Source organism: Hemicordylus capensis, chromosome 2 (genome assembly GCF_027244095.1).
Source record: "Hemicordylus capensis ecotype Gifberg chromosome 2, rHemCap1.1.pri, whole genome shotgun sequence".
Taxonomy (NCBI): domain Eukaryota; kingdom Metazoa; phylum Chordata; class Lepidosauria; order Squamata; family Cordylidae; genus Hemicordylus; species Hemicordylus capensis.
The window spans coordinates 294994150-295015833 of NC_069658.1; the positions used below are offsets into that span (position 1 = coordinate 294994150).

The following is a 21684-nucleotide window of genomic DNA, read 5'->3' on the forward strand; positions in this document are numbered from 1 at the left end:
GATAAGCAGAGATCCAGACGGCATTTTGCACCACACTTTATTCTTCCTAGCAGAAAGAGGTATACTTTTTGAAACCGAGCTGCATGTGAGTTTTCAAGGTGCATGACTCAGGTGCATGAACAGGCATAGCTCATGCAACATTTTACTTAATGTATTTATTAGATTTTTATACTGCCTCGTCCAGATGGCTCTAGGCAGTTCACAAATATAAAAACAGATTAAAACAAAGAAATAACTCATTAAAACCAGTTTCAGTAATCACTAAAATTTTCATTGTCTGGTAATGCTATTTTGTTTTATATTGTATGTAACTGTGTTTCTTCTTTAGAAAGAAACACAGTATCCACATACCGTAGATACAGTATCCACATACCATAGTTTCTTGGGAGTCTCACCATTACAAGAGTTTAGAAAATATTGTATTAATTTCTTAAGTATAACTTCCTAATCTAGTTAACAACTGCAAGATCTGAATACATCAGGGTTCTGGATTGAAGGGACTGGTTTAATGGGAACGTTCATTCTGTAAGATCTTCATAGTTTTACTTTCATAGGTTCTGGATTTTAACTTTTCTCTCTTTCTGACAGCAGAGATATTTATCTGCTGAAAGTTATTTCAGGGTTGGGAAGACTGCTCAGAAAATGACAGGGCATGAAACTAGTACAGCACAGAAAGCAGCAGCAGAAGATCCTGTGAACACTTCTCCCTTCACCTACATAAGTTGCCATGGTTCATTACTCTCTTGTCTTTTTGGCTACTGCTGCTGCCACAAATATCAAAGGGCATAGCCACGTCTGCCCCTGCTGTGCGTTACTGGCTGACAGTAAATTAATGATGCACTGATGCAGCGAGAGAACAGCCTAACAGAACTTCCCAACTAACTGCACCAGTGCAGCTGGGAAGCAGCAATTTTTGACCCACCCCCTTCCCAAGGAAGCCCTCTGTGCCATCTGAAAATATGTCCCTGAGGGCTGTAGAACCCTGAGAGGGCTCCTAAGGGAAGGGGAGGGTACCAAAAATTGCCACTTTCCCATTGCACCAGTGAAGATAGTTTGGAGGTCCTGGTAGGCTGCTCTCTTGCTGCATCAGTGCATCCTTGCTCTGTATGTCAGCCACTGTGAATATCTGCTTGTTTAGAACTGATCTACAACTAACAGATGCAGGGCAGAGGACCCTTACTGATTACAAGTGAATGGCATCAGGTAACCTATAAGCAACAGGTTCTGCTTCTCATTTTTAAGAAGCCTGTCCACAAACAGGCTAAAAACATAAGACGTCTATAGTACTGAATGCACTTACACAAAAGCTGTGGTAATCTACATTTACATGAAAACGTGCTGACACTCAATTCTGATTTATGTTTTAAACAAAAACTGGAATGGTTGTTTCCCCTGTGACAACTTGAAAAGGCACTTCTTTAATATTCTCTGAAGAGCAAACACTTTCCACTGGTGGGCAGTCCTGAAGCGATTTCCTGCTCCCTCGTCATACCCCTCACAAATAAATTCCTTTACTGAACATACTTTCTCCTGAGAAACTCCCACTGAAATCAATGAGATTTGCTCAAAGAATTATTCTTTTATTATTCTCTATTATTATTCTCTATTATCAAAGAAATATTCAGAATTATAGCAAGATGCTCCTTTCTGTGAGTGTTTATCCCTGCTCCCCTGCCCCCGGTTTGCTGGTTGTTGATGTCAGACTTTGTACAGGTGAATCCTGTTATCAGTGGGGGAACCACGGATAATGAGTCATTGTGTCAATGGGAGTTGGGGGGTAGGCGTGTGTCCGAACCGGTCCGGCGGCCATTCTATAGAATGGCCGAACTGCCGGACCGGTTCTGCCCTGGTTGGTCCGGGTGGGGGGGTATTGCTTTAAGGGCGGGAGGGCTTGTTTACCCCTCCCGCGCCTCTTTGCCCCCGCCAGTGGCCGTAATCTACTGTAAAATTGGGGCGCTGGAAACCAGCCGCCCCAGCCGCCGCCGCCGCTTCCGCCGCGCCCCCCCCCCCCCCGCGAGCAAATTAGAGATAAAAAAGGCTACTGCCTACAAGGAAAGGCTACTGCGATCGCCGGAGGCCCGGTCTACCCGGCTTCCTCCCGGCGGGTAGACCGGGCCTCCGATCGCCGGAGGCCCGGTCTACCCGGCTTCTTCCCGGCGGGTAGACCGGGCCTCCGGCAAAAGCTCTATAGGCTAAAGAGCTCTAGTGCGCGTGCGCATGCGCCCAAGGCCCCAGTTGGGCCAGAGGCTTCGATAAGAGAGGAGCTGTGTTCGCGAGCTCCTCTCTAAGTTCTTCTAACTTGGTGAGCACTCGTGGGGGGGGTGGCGGGTGGCGGGGCGGCAGTAGCCTTTCCTTGTAGGCAGTAGCCTTTTTTATCTCTAATTTGCTCGCGGGGGGGGGGGCGCGGCGGAAGCGGCGGCGGCGGCTGGGGCAGCTGGTTTCCAGCGCCCCAATTTTACAGTAGATTACGGCCACTGGCGGGGGCAAAGAGGCGCGGGAGGGGTAAACAAGCCCTCCCCGCCCTAAAAGATAGGCTCCCCTTTGGTGCTGGTCCGGACTGCTCCGGACCATTCACATCACTATTGGGGGGGTTAGGATCCTGGAGGGGGGGCAGGCTAAAAATGGCTAAAACTTTGATAAATTACAGAAACAAAGCTTACAACAAATTAGAGAAACTAAGTGCTGTACCATGATCTGTGGGTCTCCTGATGTCCACTAATGTCCTCACAAAGGCCCAATCTTTTCATATTTTGGTGAAAAATCACAATTAAAAAGTTTTAAAATTGAAAATGAGCCACACAATGGTTCCTGTCCTCAAAATGGTGGCTGGAAATGACCTCAGAGGTCATTTCTGGCCACCCCAAAACTGCGGATAATTGGAATGTAAACCTTTTTATTCCTTGTATGCCAAGGTTGTGTATCTTCCTAGGCCTGGCCCCTAAGCTTTCCATCCCTGATTGTATGCCCTTATTAATGATTTTAATGATGAATTAGTAATGCCACAATCATTTTGGATCATCATTATACATATGTATTTGTGAGAGATTAAAATAAAGGAAATTCTTTTTCCAACCTGTTGGTTTTCCAAATGTGCAATGTGTCTGGGTCAGAAATCCCCCGTTTCTCTGCTTGCTCTTCCAGGAAATCAAAAAAATACTTGATAGCCAGAGGTGGTCTGTCGTCTCGGATGCTCAGAATGGCTCTGAATAAATCATCCAGGAATTTTTGCAGTGTGCCCTGAAGAATGAGAACATTCATCATTGGTCTAAGAAAGCAGCAGCTACGGTGGTTAAGATATTACTAAGATATTATTTTAATGTGCTCCACCCCCACTCCCCAAACTAAGTTGAAGAAGTGATGCTGAAAAGTAACTGAGTCAAGGGGCAGGCAAAGTAGAGCCTATAGAGGTGGAAAGTTAACTTTGTACACAGTGATATAAATAGCTTTAGTTTACATGTAATCTCTTTTGGCATTGAGATTTTTATTCTCTGCTGCTGGAGTCCAAGACAGACCATATCTGTGATTGTTCTCTGTGGTAAACAGTGGGAAAAGCTACAGACCTGTGGCAACTCTTATGATCTCTCCTCCAGTTCTGGATCACAAAGCACTGGGATTACAGACCGACTTAAAGCCAAGCCTTGTGCCCAAGTCTGTTGAAAGCAACAGTACTGATGCTTTAAGAGGCTTTTTATACTAGATGGCTTAGCACCAAACTGTGTTTAAAACTGGACTGTTTGGCAGCACTAAGCAGTCCAATTCTGACTACACTGTTCAGCACCACTATATCAGATACTCTCCATCTGGCATCATCTATCTTAAATAAATGAATGAATGAATATTTGAGCTCCGGACGTGATGAGCATTCTGCTCCATGAGTGTGAAGTTACTAAAGAGATGTTAACACATTTCCCAAAGAGTTCTGATCCCATTTAGCAAAGAAACAAGCAGCAGAATTTCATTATGTAGGAGTACCTGAAAGCTCCCTTTGTGCCATCTGTGATCAGTTTTTTAAGAAGAGCTTTGCATGCTGGGAAATGTGTCATAACACACACACTGCGGATTAGGCTATTCTGTCATGTTTCAGTCTAGCCTTCCACATCACACTTTTTAAAATTAGCCCACAAATACTTAGGTTAGTCATTAAGGGCTGAAGTACACATCACACACTATCAGCGCATGTAATACAGCCTCACTTCTAATGGGTAAATGTGATGTGGGAGGAGCAGACAGGTGGCTCTGCTTGCCAGTTTCCTCCCTATAGAATTCCAGGCACATGTTTACCTTGCACATCTCTGCACTAGAGGGGTGGAGTATAAATATTTTAAACAAACAAGCATGCACTTGGAACCCTACAGGGGGTGGGTGGGAGAGTGGGAGGGGCGAGGTTGCAGAGAACCCTGCAGGAGAAAGGCAGGGGATGGGTTGAGCACCTCCTCCTGAAGTGCATTTGCTTTTCAGAAGTACCCATTGGGATTTTATTGCAGGTATCTTAACTGTATTTATATATTTAAATGTATATCTATCTACTGCTTTTCAGCCAAGGCCCCCAAAGCAGACACTATAAACAATAATTCTTAGACACAAGACACTAAAATACAAATTCAATCCAATACCAAAGCAGTCTTGGCAGGAAAGGGCCTGAGGGCCTTAAAGGGGAAAGAAAAGGGGGCGGGGGAGGAGGGGAAGCACAGAGCTCCCTTCCTGCATATAAAGCCTTTCTTGATTTGCTACCTAGGTCTGATTCTTATGCCACAAGTAAAAATCAATAGTTAGGAGAATGGCTATGATAAAAGCACAAAAACATCATTTCAACATGTATAACTGGGATCATTATGATGTTAATTATTATACAGTGGTGGGCAACAAAAGAAGAGCATTTCCCACGGAAGCAGTCTAAGTAGTATAAAGATTGGAGCTGAGTTGTTAAACTAAAAGCCTTGCCCCTTTTTGGTCAATGATTTTAGCTGTTCTAAGGGTGTTGGATATCAAGAGCTGGACAGCACAGAGATGCTTGCTGAAAGCTTGATTTGTGCCAGCTGCTTTCTCTGCCCTTGCAAAGGCAAAGCTAGTGATAGGCTAAAGGAGGTTGCTGTGATCAGGGATTTAGTACCCAGGATTTGGAACCCAAGCTGGGCTGATTCGTGCCAGTATTGTTAGAAAAAAGGCCACTATAGCTCCCCACTTAATCAGCTGTAAGTCTCCTATTGTATATTATTATTATTATTATTATTATTATTATTATTATTATTATTATTATTACTATTTTATTATTATTTTGATTTATCATTAAAAGATCATTTGTAACTCACCCTTCTGCTTATACAAGATCTCAAGACAACTAATAAAATTAATTCAATCACAAATCAGTTTTAAAACAGTCCCCAAACCAACAAATGGAGAAACAGCAGATCAACAAATTGACAAAAAATCAGCTAAGTTACTTTTGTGGAAAGCAATCTGGTCAGGTAGATTTCAGGAAGGACTTTTTTTCTATGGCTCTGTCGATGAGATTTCTTATTGTCATTCAGTTCATCTGTGGGAAGAACCTGAACAATTCCAAAAAGGCAGGATTATATATGAGAAAAATGAACCTTTCTAAAGGAATGCTGCTAGAAAAGCATTCATGGAAAAAAATGTTATCCTATGCTATAAACTAGAAATTCCAATTATGAACACTGGAACAATATTAAAAATCCGTTGTGCTGTTTGCCAGCTGTGCTGCTTGGTTCCTCCCACCCTCACTTAATGAATGAAGAATTTTGCTCTAGATTCAGTTTACAATGAATTCAGCTGTCTGAAACATCACCAAACACAATGCTCTGTTCCCTTTTGGTAACTGGCAGCCATCATAAAGGTGAATTATGTTAGGAATATATGCAAGATTATGATCAAGATGAAGATTGAAAAGATGCATTCTCCCCTTCTTCCTGCCAAACAGAACGTGTGTTCAATTATTATCTTATTACACAAACAATGCAGGAACCGCAAGGGTCTCACTCACCCCCCTCAGTGGGTCTGATCCTAGGCCAACAAGCTGGCCAGCTGACAAATGCATCATTCTGCATGTGCTGTACATATGGAAAGCATTCCTAGATTTGCCTTTGACAATAAACCATGTGTAGCACTACTACCCTTTGATTGTACATTGCTCAACTGCTCTAAGGCAGAGGAGGAAAGTGGGGGGTGGTTTCATAACAAACATACTTGGCAAAATCTCATTAGACAGGCCTGCTTCCCACCCATCAAACCATTCTGGTTAAGTTCTCATTTCCACAGTTTTGAATAAAGCTGTTGTGTGTGCGCTGATGGAACTCTCCTTAATTTATCTGTATCATGTCTCTCACACTCTTTCCTGGTGTGTGGGTCCAATTCCCAAATAGACATTTCCTAGAGAGGAAATAGGGGAAAGAGGGAGAAATGACCCCCTAAGGAAAATATCCTTAGCCCACACACAGTGGGAGAGTCATTATCCTGGATTGCTCTTGGAATAGTATACTTACCAAATGAAAGTATTTTTCAGTGTCCAAATCTTTTACTGGAAAAGAAGAAGAAAAGAAAATGGCTTAGCTTGCTATTTTACACAGCAAGTCTTTCTTAAAGGGAATGTTTGGGTATTTCTGCCGCTAAGGATTAGCAGCAGTAATTATATATGATATTCTTACTGCACACAAACCTTAAGTAACACTAACCCATGAAACATTAGCTAACCCAGATGACATTTACATGGAGTCTGGTAATAAAATCCTTGTTTTATCATTGGAGAACCTGATGCAGTGACTGAACTGAGGTGGGGATACAAAAGGAGCTATTGGCTTTCAGTCCTGCTCTCCAGTTGCTAGGCTCCACACACACCTAGCAATGTTTGGTCTTGGTTGCCCTTCATCACTGAACATTTAAATTGTTTAAATGTCTTTCAAACCAAATTGTGTTTTTTACATTGTTTTCAGGTTTTATGTTGTTGTAAACATAAAATTTTGTTTTATATTGTTGTAAGAGACAGAGGTTTGTGGCAGTCTACACATCTGAAAAACAAACAAACAAACAAACAAACATACAAACAAACAAACAAACATACATTTGTCAACTCCTTGAAAACTGCTTGAACAGATATTTAGAGAGAATCAGACCAGTGTTCTCTTTAATTTTTTTCATCTGTGTGTGGAATGAGTTTTGTTCTGGGGGGCAGTATCAAGGCAGTGTGTGCGCACGTGCATTCAGAGTGGAGCCTTCCTGATTCAGCCCGAGTCGGATCTAAAATTAACTGAGTGGACATTTAAAAACTTCTGAGCATGCGCATGTACACACGCCTTAGAGGGAACACTGAATCAGACCTAACTAGGGGAAAAGAAAGGGATTTCAGGTCAGGTTTCTGCCCCAAACACTTCGCTTTCTACTTAGTTACAGACACATTTGCGGGGAGGGGAAACTGCTGCATAGAAGTATAATATTTTATTAATTGCCTTAGCCTTCAGCCATATTAATATGAGAGGAAAATCTCAGCCCCTGGTGGCACAGTGGTAAAACTGCTGCCCTGTAACCAGAAGGTTACAAGTTCGATCCTGACCAGGGGCTCAAGGTTGACTCAGCCTTCCATCCTTCCGAGGTCGGTAAAATGAGTACCCAGAATGTTGGGGGGCAATATGCTAAATCATTGTAAACCGCTTAGAGAGCTTCCAGCTATAGAGCGGTATATAAATGTAAGTGTAATTGCTATTGCTAAAATGAATTCAGAATCTAACACAATTTCACCACCATTAGGCAGGGGGACTATATCTACTCATTTCTAGAAGGATTCTTATAGCAAAGGGTAGATAAAATATGTGAACAATCAAATGCAGTAAACTCTCTTTACACAATGAGGCACAAACTCTATTTACACAAACATTATATGCACAACGAGCAGCTAAGCCTGGGCTTGGCTGCCCATGAGAACCACTGTGATCCACGTGGACCCCAGAGTTACCTTGGTGCCAAACCCTGTGCCCAAGCCCAGCTCTTAGCCAAGGTTAAGGGTGCAAACGTGCCCTTAACCTGGCTTAAGGGTGCAAACACGCTCTTAATCTGGCTGCTGGGATCGTGTGTCAGCGTGAGCTGCTTGCTGCTCATGCTGACACAGAGATGAATGCCTAGAGTGCCCATCCTGTGGGAAAATCCCTCAGTGCACTGCACTCAGTGCACTGTGGGACACCTAGAGGCCAAGATGACGTGCCCCGGCCTCAGAGCAATCCGCCCTGTTCCATGATGCACAGAGCAGTGGGGATCATGTGGGAGCACGCTCCACGCTCCCACCAAGCAATAAATTATTGTTTCTGGGGAAGGCAAGGTTTGCGAAACTGTCCCCGTCTGCCCAGCAGGTCATGTGAATGGCCCCAATATGTGCTTATTAAAGACAATGCTTGTAACAAGGCAAAAAGGGTAATTGCTTACTACAAAGGCTGTCAGAGGCTGCTGCTTGTATCATCCACCTTAAACCAGATGAAGTGAATTTGCACCACTGTGTTGGCTACAAGAGCAGTGTACTATACTTAAACAATTCAAAAAGAAAAAGAGGTGCTGCTTTTTCTCTAGACATTTTTGATATCTTACTTTCCAGAGTAAAGCAAAGTAGTACACAATAAGTAGCATTCTCCTCTTTATTAGTGACCTTTGAAATGTTTTCAGTCAGTACTAGCAGTTCTGAAGCATTTCTCTTTGTCATGTTTCACTGTTAGCATACAGTGACTGCTGAAAACTTGATCTGCCTACTTGCAGACCGCTTGTTTGGCTAAAAGCCATTCTTCCTGGTGTCCAAAATGGATGGAGATTGGCAGCTGATGTGTTGCAATAGAAAATGACAGCCATTCAAGTATAAAGGTCAACAAACAAGGCTATTTAGCAGCCATGAAGAGGATGACTTCATAATGACCAGTCTGATGACCAAAGCTATATTATATTTATGGATGGCTCCAGGCCTAGACCCCCTTATAGCTCTGCCAGAATACTGCTTTGGATTTCCAGTTTTCTTCCTCCCCCCCCACTCTGCCCGCCCCCCCCCCGCAGATTGCTGGCTGCCATTCAGAGAACGTCATGCACTGTCATGAACAGGGTGTTGTGTCTCTGCTCTGCCTTTCTATCTCTTTGTCTAGCCATCAATCTTGCTCAGTTTTGTGGAGGATATTGAGGGCTTTTAGATGAATGGCCCAATTCAACAGCCTAAATTACAGCAGCTTAATCATTGCAACTGTCACAGAGATTTGAGTCTTGCTAAGTCCCAGTTACAAACAAAATAATGTCATGATGGGTGGATTACTTCCAAGTACCACAAGTGCCTTCACCTTAAAAAGAAAGACCAAGAGCATTTTCACAAGTGAGCCTTAGATCACCTTTAAGCTTATCTCATGGTATTTATATGAATGTTTGATAACTGTTAATCCAGAATAGAAAGTGGGAGAGACATTTGTAATGTGAATGAGCCTTCTGGCCAAGGCAGGGTTTACATTTATATTCTAAACCCAACTGAAGCAAGAACTACTGTAAGTTTCACATGTGAACATGCCTTTAAAAAGAGTGCTCTTGTTATCCTTGCAGACTAATAAATAGGTTTAATCTGGCATGAGCCCCTGTAGGGAGCATTTGGTTCCTACTAGAACTGCCATTGCATGCCACAGACAGAAGTGCACCAGGACGGACCAGGATATTACAAAGTGGAACCGGGGCTCAAGAATCCAAAACGGATTCTGGAAGGTCCAGTGGATATTTAGAAGAAACATTGGGCAAACCTTTTCTGGGATGGGGTCAGGGAGGCCGCAAACTAAAGTGCAAGATGGGCATGGGGGAGAGGGTTCTTAATTCTCTTTCTTCATATTGTTTTTGCTAAAATCCTCCTCCTCAGCTGTTTTTTGCCCTGGGGCAAATGGAGTCTCCAGAATTACATATTGTGTAAAAAACAAACACAAAAAACCCCCAAACCAAAACCAGCAAAAACGGGGGAAACTACATGCAACTGAGTATTCTGGGTAGTTTGGCCTTTAGGCAGTGACATGGAAGGCATTCTTTTTGAGTTTATCCAAGTTCCACTTTGCAACTTCTGGGGCGGGGTGGGGGACACACCTCAAAACAGCAAATTCATGACTGTGGTTGAAAAAGGCAACAGCAACTTACCTCTGCTTAAAGTGGTATCTTTCTTATCTGTTAAACTCATTGCTAGAGAGGCACCTTCAGGGATCTGCACAATACAAAGAAGTATTACATTAGAAACAAGCACTGTACTACTTTTTGACTCTTATGCTACAACCACTAGAGGGGGCAGTTGCAGGAAATAATCAGTAGGTGCTTCTCCTGCCCACTGATGTTCTCCTGCAAATGCCTCCCCTCCCCAACATAAGCATTAGGAAAAACTGAAATCCCTTGGTGTCCCTTGCAATGCCAGTTTTCTCCCTTATAATGCATATATTCTGGCAGTGACTTTTGCAACTTGCTTCTGATAAATCAATAAGAACTTAGTGCAGCCATACTACATTATGTGACAAGCCACTGCTCAGAGCTCCATTTCTGGGGGTGAGTTTTTTGCAAAAGCCCCCCCCCCCCGATCTAAAAACGTATAACCATTCCTGCATCTTGCACTGACTTTCTTCCCACCTGTGGTCCTGCCTCTCCTCTGTTATTGGGACTTTAAACAATCAAAAACAATCTTGAATATGTGCTATTGCATCATATTTAGCATAGACATGTGGGTAATGTTAACAAAAGCTACTCCAGGCTACTTTGTGATCCCACTTCAAGATTATCTCCCTGCCGCCGCTCCACTCACTTTCTGACACATTGTATTAAAAAGTGCTTGGTTACATGGGTGTAAATTCAACTCTATTACCTTTAAAGAGCGCCTTCTCCCACATAAGCCTGTCTATGTATTAAGATCAGTCTTAGAAGAAGTCTTTCTCCGAGTCCTTATGCCACCACAGGTCCTGGGGCCGGTGACAAGAACCCGGGGCTCTCCAGTGGGGCTGCCCTGGCTTTGGATTCCTTTCCCCAAGATCTTTGACTGGGAGAGAGCCCGATATCTTTTTGAGACCAGGTCAAATCCTTTTGATTTTTCCAGGCTTTTAACATCTGTTGATTTTTAAACTCCACTCTTTGCTAACTATGTTGTTGTTCTTGTGCTCTTAATGTACAGTTACTGAGCTACTTATAGATGTTATTGTTAGGTTATTGAAAGATGTTCTGAGAATCCTCTGGACTGAAGAGTGGGCAGAAATTATAAATAAATAAAAAACTTTAGTGCAATTAAAAAAACAACAACTAGCCAGCAATTCTGTGTATGTATTGAAAGCATAGTGAGAGGCAAAACAAACATAAAGCAACAAGAATCGTGGTTGTTTCTGATGAAATCCCTCCATAGAGGACCACTTATGGAAAACATTATATACATATTATAAAATTTGCATGGAACTTTGCACAAAAGATCCATTAAATTCCTGCTCGGAAAGTGAATTGTGGTATGTCCTCAAGGAGAGGCAGACCCCACGGAAGGGAAGTCTTTTTACCTTATAATGTGCTAATGTGTTCAGTTTCTTCCTGCCACCCTCCATCACTGAAGTGATGCACGTAAGGTGACAGGTAGCTAATCATCTGTGTGCAATCCTTCCTGCCAAATTCATGTGCATTTTTCATTCAGATACCATTTTGCATGTGTGTGTATTTTGCATAGTTTGGTGACTATAGGAGTTTAGTGATTAGCCACCCCTCTCCCTAAAGAGTTAACTGGAAGTGAACCCTGTCTTGACTGACAGACTGGTGAACTCCAGGGCTCAGCCAATCAGCACACCAGGTGGGTGGGACCTATAGAGCTGTTGGGAGGAAGAAGGAAGTTCTTTGTTAGAGAAGGACATGTGGCCAGGAAGGATGGCTGCAGGAAAATGACTTGGCAGGTCCTGGGAAGCCAGGAGGGCAGGAAGCTTGAATTCTCAACCAGGGTTTGGTGAGTACAAGAAACGGAAACCTGGGCTTTGGCTTCGGAAGTTTAGGGCAGGAGAAAATGGTTCAGTAAGTTATATTCCTTGTTGTGTGTTTTGCATATTCCTGATACTGATCTATTGTAGTTTACCTACGTAACTGAATTAATGAAACACTAGCCTATGCTCCATACACATAGGGCATAGCAAAAGACTCTGTACACATTTAAGTGTGCTTTTACATTTACCTACATACCTGTTCTTTGCAACTGGGTAACCAAGATTTTTAAAGTGTGCCACTCCAACATCATTTGGGGGCACTTTTGAAGTGTTCTTGTAACCTACTGAGTATTTTTATCTGTAATTAAAAGATGAGTAAGCCTCAGATGGAAAGATTCTGTAGTACCTGAATAAAATTGTTTTTCTTTTTGTTCCTTTTCTTTTACAAGCCTCTCCGAGTTGGTTTTTAACACAGGAAAGTGGGGGGGGGGGCTAAAGGGGAATTTCTCTGGTGCAAACATGTCTCCTCAGGCATTCAGCAGCTATCTGTTTTCTCACCACGTTTGAGGCTTGCACGTGGAAGATTTTTGTACTTGTCTAGTAGCAAAATAAAGAGAGTTTTCCCTGGGATTCTACCCCAAGCCCAGGGAGGTTCAAGCTCTGTAATAAAGAGGAGTAGTGGTGGCAGTCATTTTTGAACCTACCAAAAATCCAGAATAATAATAGGAGAAGCCTAGTCATGCAGCTCAGAAGGGATGATTCAGCATTTCTTTCCCTCAAGTGAGCTTGCTCTGAGACAAAGCCTTTAATCCTCTATAGGGAGTCATCCCAAAACAGTGCTGTGAAACTATCACAAACCAAGGCCTAATTCACATGGGATTTGTTGTAAATAATGCAACCAAACGGGCCCAGCCCCACCGGCTCTGTTTTTGTGTGAAGCTGCTTCCTCAAAATCTAGCACCTGGTGGAGGAGCATCAGTAGCAGCCCCATGACTATCTGTGCGTGCATGAAATTACTTCGAAAACAGGTTTAAATTACTTGACTGTCATTTCAAATGAAATTATTTCCTCGAAGAAAGCAGAAAAAAACACACACAACAAAAACGTTATTGGGCAAAACATGCTCCCATAAGAGACCAAAGAGAGCTTTGACTCCACTGTTAGTGAGAAAGAGGAATGGTATGATTTTAATTAGGATGGATGGCAGCCCACTGGGAATAAGAGGCATTTCTCCCCCCGCAGCAATAACTTGTTTTGCATGAAGAGCGTTTAATTAGTCTCGATGTGTTGCAATATTAACGAGTTTCTCGCCAGGGCAGATGTCTGTTCCCCAGAAGCTCTCATAGAGTTATGGCAACCTTCCCTTTGCTTTTAATAATCCTGCTCGGAAAGTGAATTGTGTTATGTCCCCGAAGAGAGGCAGACCCCATGGAAGGGAAGTTCTTGGAGCATTCACACTTTTTTACCTTATAATGTGCTAACGTGTTCAGTTTCTTCCTGCCATCCTCCATCACTGAAGTGTCATCGAGGTCCCGGAGGATGTAGCTGTCAGTGCTTGTGGCAAACCATTCTATATAGAGAAAATGGAACAAATAGAAACTCTGTCTGAGCACAACATGTGCTGGCAAGAACTTAAATGGCTTCTCTTATTTTGACGCCACATTTGACAAGGGGCACAGGTGTTTCAGTGTCAAGCTCTGCAGCTCTTAGAGGCACTATATGTCGTGCAACTCAAACATAAACCTCCAAGTAGCTATTGTGGGAAATCTTTCAAGGTTATGCCAAGTAGGTAAACATGCATGCCAAGTAAGTAAAAATAAGATCACTCTATTGTATTCTGATGCGTATGTGCTTCACGTTGTGCACCCTATTAGTTCACGTGCTGCACACAAATGTCTACAGTGTATAAAGAAAAGCAATCTGGGTGCAAGTAAAAGCAAACAACTGATCTCTAATTAACTGGATTTTTTTTAAAAAAGTCAATTGCAGCTGCTTAATTAATTACCTCATCCTGAACATTTTACTTGTGATTTCAAGTGTATGTGCTGGATCACAGCTTAGACACTGCAAAATCCTATTCATTTAAAAACACATTTTGTCTTCTGCTCACATGCGGCTCTTTCTTGTTCCAGCTGTGACACTTTCTCCCCAGTAGCAATTCAGATGTCCTCATAATCATACCTTGTGCCAGTGTTTGGGGCTCTCATGAAGAGAATCCTTGAGGTTCCCATTGACTTTACTTTATTATCTCCCCATCCCAGCATTTCTGATTGTAGGGGATTTCCATTCCCCACTGTCAAAACCGCCTTCTTCTTTTTCCTGAAGCAATTATCAGCAGTGACCATTTTTCCTCCCAATTGCCATTCTACAGAATATGTCCCTCAGGCCAGCCAAAAGCGCTAAGCTGCAGGTGATTATAGGGTGCATGTGGTGCAGCAGAGCAGGATAGGATGCCAATGGCATACCTGGGGTTCCAGCATGAGCATTTGTGGGTCATGGAGATATCATGGAGATATCAGGGTCACTCAGTTGCTGGTGCCAGCTCTACCTGCTAAATAACTGAATCTCTCTCCATCCCATCCCAGTGTCACTTTTCATTCCTGCGGAAGAGAGTACAAAGCCAAGACTGGACTTGGGAGACCTTGGTCTTGGCAATAGGACAGATCACAAATCTAAAGCAATAAATACACAAGCAGTTTCTGAAGCACTGCTTAATCCCAAGAGGACATAGAAGTGCAAAATACTGTGTATGATAAGCATTCACATCCTGGAATTAAAATCACTGTACAGAAAAAATGATTACCAAGGTCAACATCTTCTACTCTTGGCCACTGGGAATATGGAATATTCTTGCAAAAGGCTTCAAGTATCTTCTCTTTAACTTGGCTGAGAGTGTCTGTATCCATGACCCGAACACTCAGGGAGTCCATCCCACAGCCTTGGAAAGATACATTAAGATTCTGTGGAGAAAGAATTTCTTGTTTAATTGCTATATAAATTGTACACCCCTCCCTCCCTCCCTCCCCCCTCCCTCCCCCCCCAAGAGAAATAGGTGAATTCTAAAGTGAGTGAAAAGTGCTGATTTACAGCATTGTAGACTGAAATAGTATATTTTATCCACAGAGTTATAAGAACGATGGGTAACAGTATAAGCTCTCCCTGAATTGTCCTGTCTGTGAACTTAAATCCTGAAATACAGAAACCATCTGAAGTAGGGAGTAGGAGAACTAACGGTTGTCATTTGCTTCTATAAATTCACTTTGTTCTAGAAAGAGAAACTGAGATTTAGCACCAGTGAAAATGGGGGTAGTGCAATGGCAGCTGATAAAACTATTTTAGTTTACAATCATGGTGAGTGGTACAGAGTCTAGTAATCACACGGTATAAGGAGGGACTATAGTAATAAAAGATCAACACGATCTTCACCTGCTGCTTTTAGAATAGATAGCACCAGGCTAGGTGGAGCAGTGGTTTGACTCAATGTAAGCCAGTTTATATCTTCACAAAGAACAGGGTGAACTTAAGAATATCCCTGCTGGATCAGGCTCAAGCCCCATTTAGTCCAGCATCCTGTTTCACACAGTGGTCCCCCACCAGATGTCTCTGGGAAGACCACAGGCAAGAGCTGAGGGCATGTCCTCTCTCCTGCTGTTAGTGCTCCTCTGCAACTAGTATTTAGATGCCTCAGAGGCTGGAGGTGGCCTATAGCCCTCAGACTAGTAGCCATCGATAGACCTGTCCTCCATGAATTTATCTAAACCGCTCTTAAAGCCATCCAGGCTGTTGGCTTTCACCACATCTTGTGGCAGAGAATTCCATAGGTTAATTGGGTGTTACCTACATGTTGTGGAACACTCGGGCCTTCACCTCCTAGTCAAAACAAGGCTGAGCTTGGAGCATGACAATGAGGTCACTGGCTCCTGGCTTGTTTTGAGTTGTAAGGGGGGGAAAGTGCAATGAAACTGTTTATCAGAGGCCTGAACAGTGTTCTCAAGGCAGAGGGGAAAATCCTGGAGTGACTATCAGAATGATTCCATCTTGGAGGGTGATTTTGGTTCAAGCTGTTCCTGTGCTTTAGGGGAGAGGAACTGTTTTTCAATCTAAAGCTTGCTTTTTGTATTTTCTTTTGGGTTCTGTATTTGCTACTGAGCCGCCTAATGACGCAGCTGGGAAATAACTTGCCTAGCAAGCCAGAGATTGCCAGTTCGAATCCCCACTGATAGGTTTCCCAGACTATAGGGAACACCCATATCGGGCAGCAGTAATTTAGGAAGATTCTGAAAGGTATCATCTCATACTGCGCGCAGGATGGCAATGGTAAACCCCTCCTGTATTCTAACAAAGAAAACCACAGGGCTCTGTGGTCGCCAGGAGTCACACCAACTCAATAGCACGAAGTTACCTTTATTTTACTGTCTGAAACTGGATACCTCTAATTCAAGTGTGTGCCTTGACTTTAGGGCAATGACTTAGTTTTGCTTCTGTTAATTTTTGTTATTAGCAATAAAAGAGATTTTAGGGGAGATAACAAATCCCTCCTCCTCTTCTTCATTTTTTTTACTTGTCGGAACAATTCTTGGCCCAGCTACAGCCTATAGGGTTCCTTTGGTCAGGTGAGAGGCACAACTGGGATAAAGCATACGTTCCCGGCCAGCATGCTCCTCTCCCCCTCAGAGGTGTTACACCCATGACAAGTGTGTGGAGGGAGAGTGGAGCTGCAGTTGTCTCACTGACATCATTTCACAGAAGCATTTGGGATATTAGATTCAGAGGACATTCACACAATCAAAAACTGTATTCTACCTGGGTTTGGTTGTTGTGCGTGCTCCCAATTTTTGCTTGTGTGGAAGCAAGGTTACAGGAAGACTTGGGTAGAAGTGATTGTGTGGAAGCAAGGTAGGAGAAAAAGGTACCCAGGTTTTCCTCTAACCTTGCTTCCACACAACCAAAAACTGGAAGCACACAGAGCTCCCAAACTTGGGTAGAACACCGTTTTTGATTGTGTGAATGACCTCTCAGTCTTACATGCATTATGTTTGATAGCAGTATTTTAGCATGCGTTTGCAACACACAGGCATCTCATCAGGGTGGTTCCGTACCACTGCCTTGCAGATAGCATGTCACTGTAACTCCACTGGCAAAAACTACTCATTACACTATGCTTATTTCTAGGATTGGGGTGTGCTTCACGAAGGTATGCAGAACTTCAGAGTTTGATGTGAACAACCTTTTAAACAGAGACTCAAGTTACCCACATTTTGGGGGGCTACTGATGATATCTCTGAATGGAATCAATTGACTATCACCTGGGAACTGCACATTCACTTTTATTTCAGTTACTTATAAACAAAGAGTCAGCAGCCCTTTCCCAATTCTTATGGACCTATCGTCACTGCAAAGAGAAAGTTAATACATTGGGCCCTGCTGCTAACCTCCTTAGCTCTGCATCATAAATTATAGATCAGTTAGTAATGGGAATCTATAGCAAGGCAGCAAAGGAAACAGTGCCAAAAACCTGTTCTCATTTACACCATCATACGTCTGGAGCGACCCCACTGATTCTAGGAGAACTCCTCCAGATTTACGCTATTGTAATCAAAAGCAGAGTTTGGCTTGGAATTTGCAAAGATCTGTCTGCTGCATTTACTGTCAGGGCTGAAGTTAGCCTGTTCCCCCAGATTCTACATTCTTAGTATGCGTTAGTCCCACAAGAGGCATTTTACAGCATAACTTTTCAGCACTATTCCTGTAACACTCTGTATAAAAGCCTTCACACTGTGGACTCAACTTTACAACCAGAAACCCTTTTCATTGGCAGTAAAGTCACTGCTTTGCCAGAAGCTGTAAAGATGAGACACTCAGTTTTTTACCTCACTCATTGTTACACAGCAAACGATCCTGGCATATTTATTCTTTTCATCATACCCTGGATCTTGGCCAATCAGAAGGAATTCTCAGTAGATGATATATTTTCTACCTCACAGGTCTAAGTGCTCAGATTTTTTAAAAGATGCATATACATCCATATGTATTTTTGCAAGCCTGATATACTGTATACTAACACACACACAGTGTTAGTTTTATTTCACATATAAAATGGACTGAAATGCTTCAGATTGCTATTGTGGAAACCAATCTGATATACATAATTCCTAAGGAAATGGTGTGCTCAGAGTACTCAGCGACCAGTGTATCCTGACTTGCCAACTTCAGTGATTTCATGATTTACTAATAAGGAAAATTACCCATTGGTTTTGGTCGACCTTCAGGAACTACTTGTTGGCCTTATACTTTAACTCGGAAGATATTCCTCTCTTCTGCTTTATTCTATGTTAAGTATTGGCCCCAGTATTCATGGCCCATGTGATGATCTGTACATGAGATTGTGGCCTAACTTCTTGAGACTGAATCAAACTGTATTGTCAGTGAAAACAACTTCATTTGGGAAAACATTTTCTAATTATAGGGTGGTTTACAGCCTGGATGATACTTAAATTGATGTTTATCCAGGGTGTCATATTTGCTCTTTCTCTTGTCTCTGGTCATAGCTACAGCCATTTTGTCGATCAGGGGAGTAAGTAATCCCAGCTGTGGTTGCTCTGAGACCAGGTACCATCCCCAACCAAAAGAGGACACAGTGCCTCACTCCTAAAATGCTCCCATCCCTAAAGCTGTGCTTTAGGATTACTTGTGCATCAAATCTTGTCCTGATATTAACATTTCCTTTTCATTGTAAAGTATGGAGTCTCTTACCCTTGGCCTTGCTTCAATGTTTTCTCTCAGTAACCATTCTTCATTGAGAGTATACCTGGCTTTTCCAGTGATGGCATCTATAGATCCTTTATTGATCTGTTGCTTAATAGCACAGAGCAGCAGGAAGAAAGGCTCTCCAACTGTTTCCTGGTAGGTGAAATAACAGGAAATGGTTTTCTGATCAGTTACCAATGGAAGCAATTTTTCACAACATTACTCATACAAACACCACCCTATCTGAGGGGCTGCATGCTATAAGTAGAGTAACAGTTCTCTAGAAATCCTGGAGAGTAAAGGCAGCTTTCAATCAACCCAACAGATGCTTAGCCACAACAGGTACTCACCATCCTTCCCAATCAAGCAACAGAAACTATAATAATTCACTCAAGATAGCAGCAGAGGTGGAAGCAATAATGCACTGAAAGTGCAGGGAGAAATATTAAAGTCAAAATAAAACAATGTCATTCCGGTCAACACAAAAGGAACAGGAGTGTGCCTGGACCACTTGCTGCTGTTCAGTCCAAATTTGGTCCGAACTGTTGGTCCCCAAGCTGGTTTGGTCAAACCCGCGGAATGGGCTGGTCAGGCTGACAAGCCAGCTTGAACTGGTTTGAAGTGGTTGAACTGCTCGAACTGGCCCAATTCACAATTGAACTGGTTCGCACATCCTTAAAAAGGAACTGGGGTATACGACCACAAATCTTGACAGATAGCTGGAATCCAGTTGGAATATTTGGAATCCTTCTTGTGAGAACAGAGCACAGTATTCTTATGTCTTTAGTTATATTGAGAAGACAGGTAATATTATTAATCATATTAGCTGAAACCCTGTCCAGACTTTATGCTTATTTTGGCAGCCATACTTCAAAATTAATGCCACCCTAAATGGATGACAACACCTTTATTCACATTATCAATACAGTTTCCCAAAGATATTTAAGGCATTTTTCCAGATTAATTCCATCCATTTTTGCTTTTAAAAATTTACTTGCCCCAATATATCTTCTTAATTCAAAAAGTTCATTAATTCTTTATACATAAGCTTCCTTAATAGTAATCAATAATGTTTTCAGCTAAAATACATTTATATTAATTTACCATATTTGTAATTTAATTTCTCTCTCTCTCTCCATCATGTGTGCATGTGCACACAAGGCTCTTCTGAATCTGAAATAGCTCAGGACAAGAGAAGTGTAATTATTTTTAAAATGCTTTAGAAATCCAAATGACCAACATGTGTTCATTCTGATTATTCTGCTTGATTGAGACTAACATTATTAATGCTTTCTCATAACTACAGCAGCTGGTTTAATGCTACCTTTGGCATTGATGCACTTGGAATAGTACTATATGGCATCTGTTGTCTCATGCCAAAGCTTAATTTGCCATGAGTAACATTTCTCATGATAAAAAAAGTAATCATGTTAGTTTCTTTTTTAAAGGTTTTGTAACCACCCTGCCAAATCCCCACTCTAACTGGATCTGTTGTGGTCACTAGTTTACAATATTTGGGTTTGGTTTGATTTCACGGCACAAGGCACTGTTGCACAAAGAGCAGAACTGCCTTGGAGGACAAACTAAAGCCCTGAACTGAAATCAAGTGCTAATGAAGTACTGGTTCTGATAGAAGATGTACTTAAGTACATGCTTAAAGCTATGCATAATAATAATTTCTTGAACTAAATCCTTAATTATTTCTTGAATCAAATTGTGCAAAAACTGAAAAATAAATTGTGTTTTAGGGCTCACTGAGTTAGAAGTGGGAGAAACAGGAATATATACTTAATAGTAGAGAAGAAGCAAGAAATGATGTTGATCAAGGACTCTAAACCCAAGAAATAATGAAGACACAGTTGACAGAATGTACTGTATTGTTTATATGTGAATGAAGAAAGTGGTATAACAACAGTGGCCTACATCCAGACTAAGCCTAACTGACACACCTGGGTTTCTTTCATGTGAGTGGGGAGGGAGCTCTCCCCTTTCCTCTGCAGCTGCCTGTGGCTCTGGAAACTATGTCCTTGAGTATCCCCCAGCCTTCAGGAAGATAGTTCAGGAAGCACAGGCAATAGCAGAGAAAAGGGCAGATTGCCAAAAACTGCCCTTTCCCCTTCACACAATGAGAAACGCTTCCACATTGGCACAGGGTTAGTCTGGAAGTTGGCCAATTTACTTGCAACCTTGTCTTCTTGAAGGGTGAAGACAAAATTAGTGGGAGGAAGTGCTGTTCCCTGCTGATTTTCAGTCTAGACTCTGGGCTTGAAGAGAGTGTAACAGTGAAGGAGTTGTTGAGAAGGCCAATTTCATTGTGAAATGCAAGATGGAACCTAAAGAATGACTGCATGTTAAAATCAGATTTTTTTTAAAAAGCAAGGTCAACTGTGCAGTCTGCATCTCGATTCATGATTGGGTTCATTCTCCAGTGCATCACGTTCCTATCCCCAGGGCCCATGGCTGAATCCCTAACACAAAATTTGTGACTTTTTTCAGACAAACGTGTCAAAGTCTTTGCCAGACACAAACTACACTTGAATCATAAAGCTGCCTCCAAAGCCAATAAAAATCTTCTGTAAGAAGGCCAAACTGACAAAGCAGGTATTTATTGCTTGGGCATTTCATATATTGCTTCTGGTGAAGCAGCAGACATGACCAATTTTTCTTCTATGTCCAAGCACACCACAGCAAGAAGTAGCTAAAATGGGCATTTCAGCCGCTGTGGCAGTATTAATGCTACAGATCTTACAGCCAGAGTTATCGATCTGTGTTCTACCTGAGTTTGGGTGGAAGCAAGGTAGGAGGAAAACCTGGGTAGCTTTTCCTCCTACCTTGCTTCCACATGATCATTTCTATCCAAGTTTCCCTCCTACCTTGCTTCCACACAACTGAAAATTGGGAGGACATACAGCTCCCAAACCTAGGTAGAATACAGCGGGGCTATGCACACAACTGCGTGCACAGCAGGCAAGGTTCAACCTACCTTTCCCCAAGATGACCACTCGCA

The 21684-nt window shown here is 42.4% G+C and overlaps 1 protein-coding gene across 3 annotated transcripts in view; it reads right to left on the minus strand.

Moving 5' to 3' along the window:
• PLXND1 (plexin D1) overlaps positions 1-21684 on the minus strand; it is a 245944-nt gene that overhangs the window by 18471 nt on the left and 205789 nt on the right. For all 3 annotated transcript variants that reach the window (XM_053295803.1, XM_053295804.1, XM_053295805.1), the window contains 7 exons: positions 18684-18830; positions 14734-14890; positions 13397-13500; positions 10141-10204; positions 6501-6535; positions 5442-5546; positions 3074-3237 (listed from right to left, as the gene is read on the minus strand). In XM_053295803.1, coding sequence (XP_053151778.1) covers positions 3074-3237; positions 5442-5546; positions 6501-6535; positions 10141-10204; positions 13397-13500; positions 14734-14890; positions 18684-18830 — 776 coding nt within the window. The remainder of the gene's footprint in view (positions 1-3073; positions 3238-5441; positions 5547-6500; positions 6536-10140; positions 10205-13396; positions 13501-14733; positions 14891-18683; positions 18831-21684) is intronic.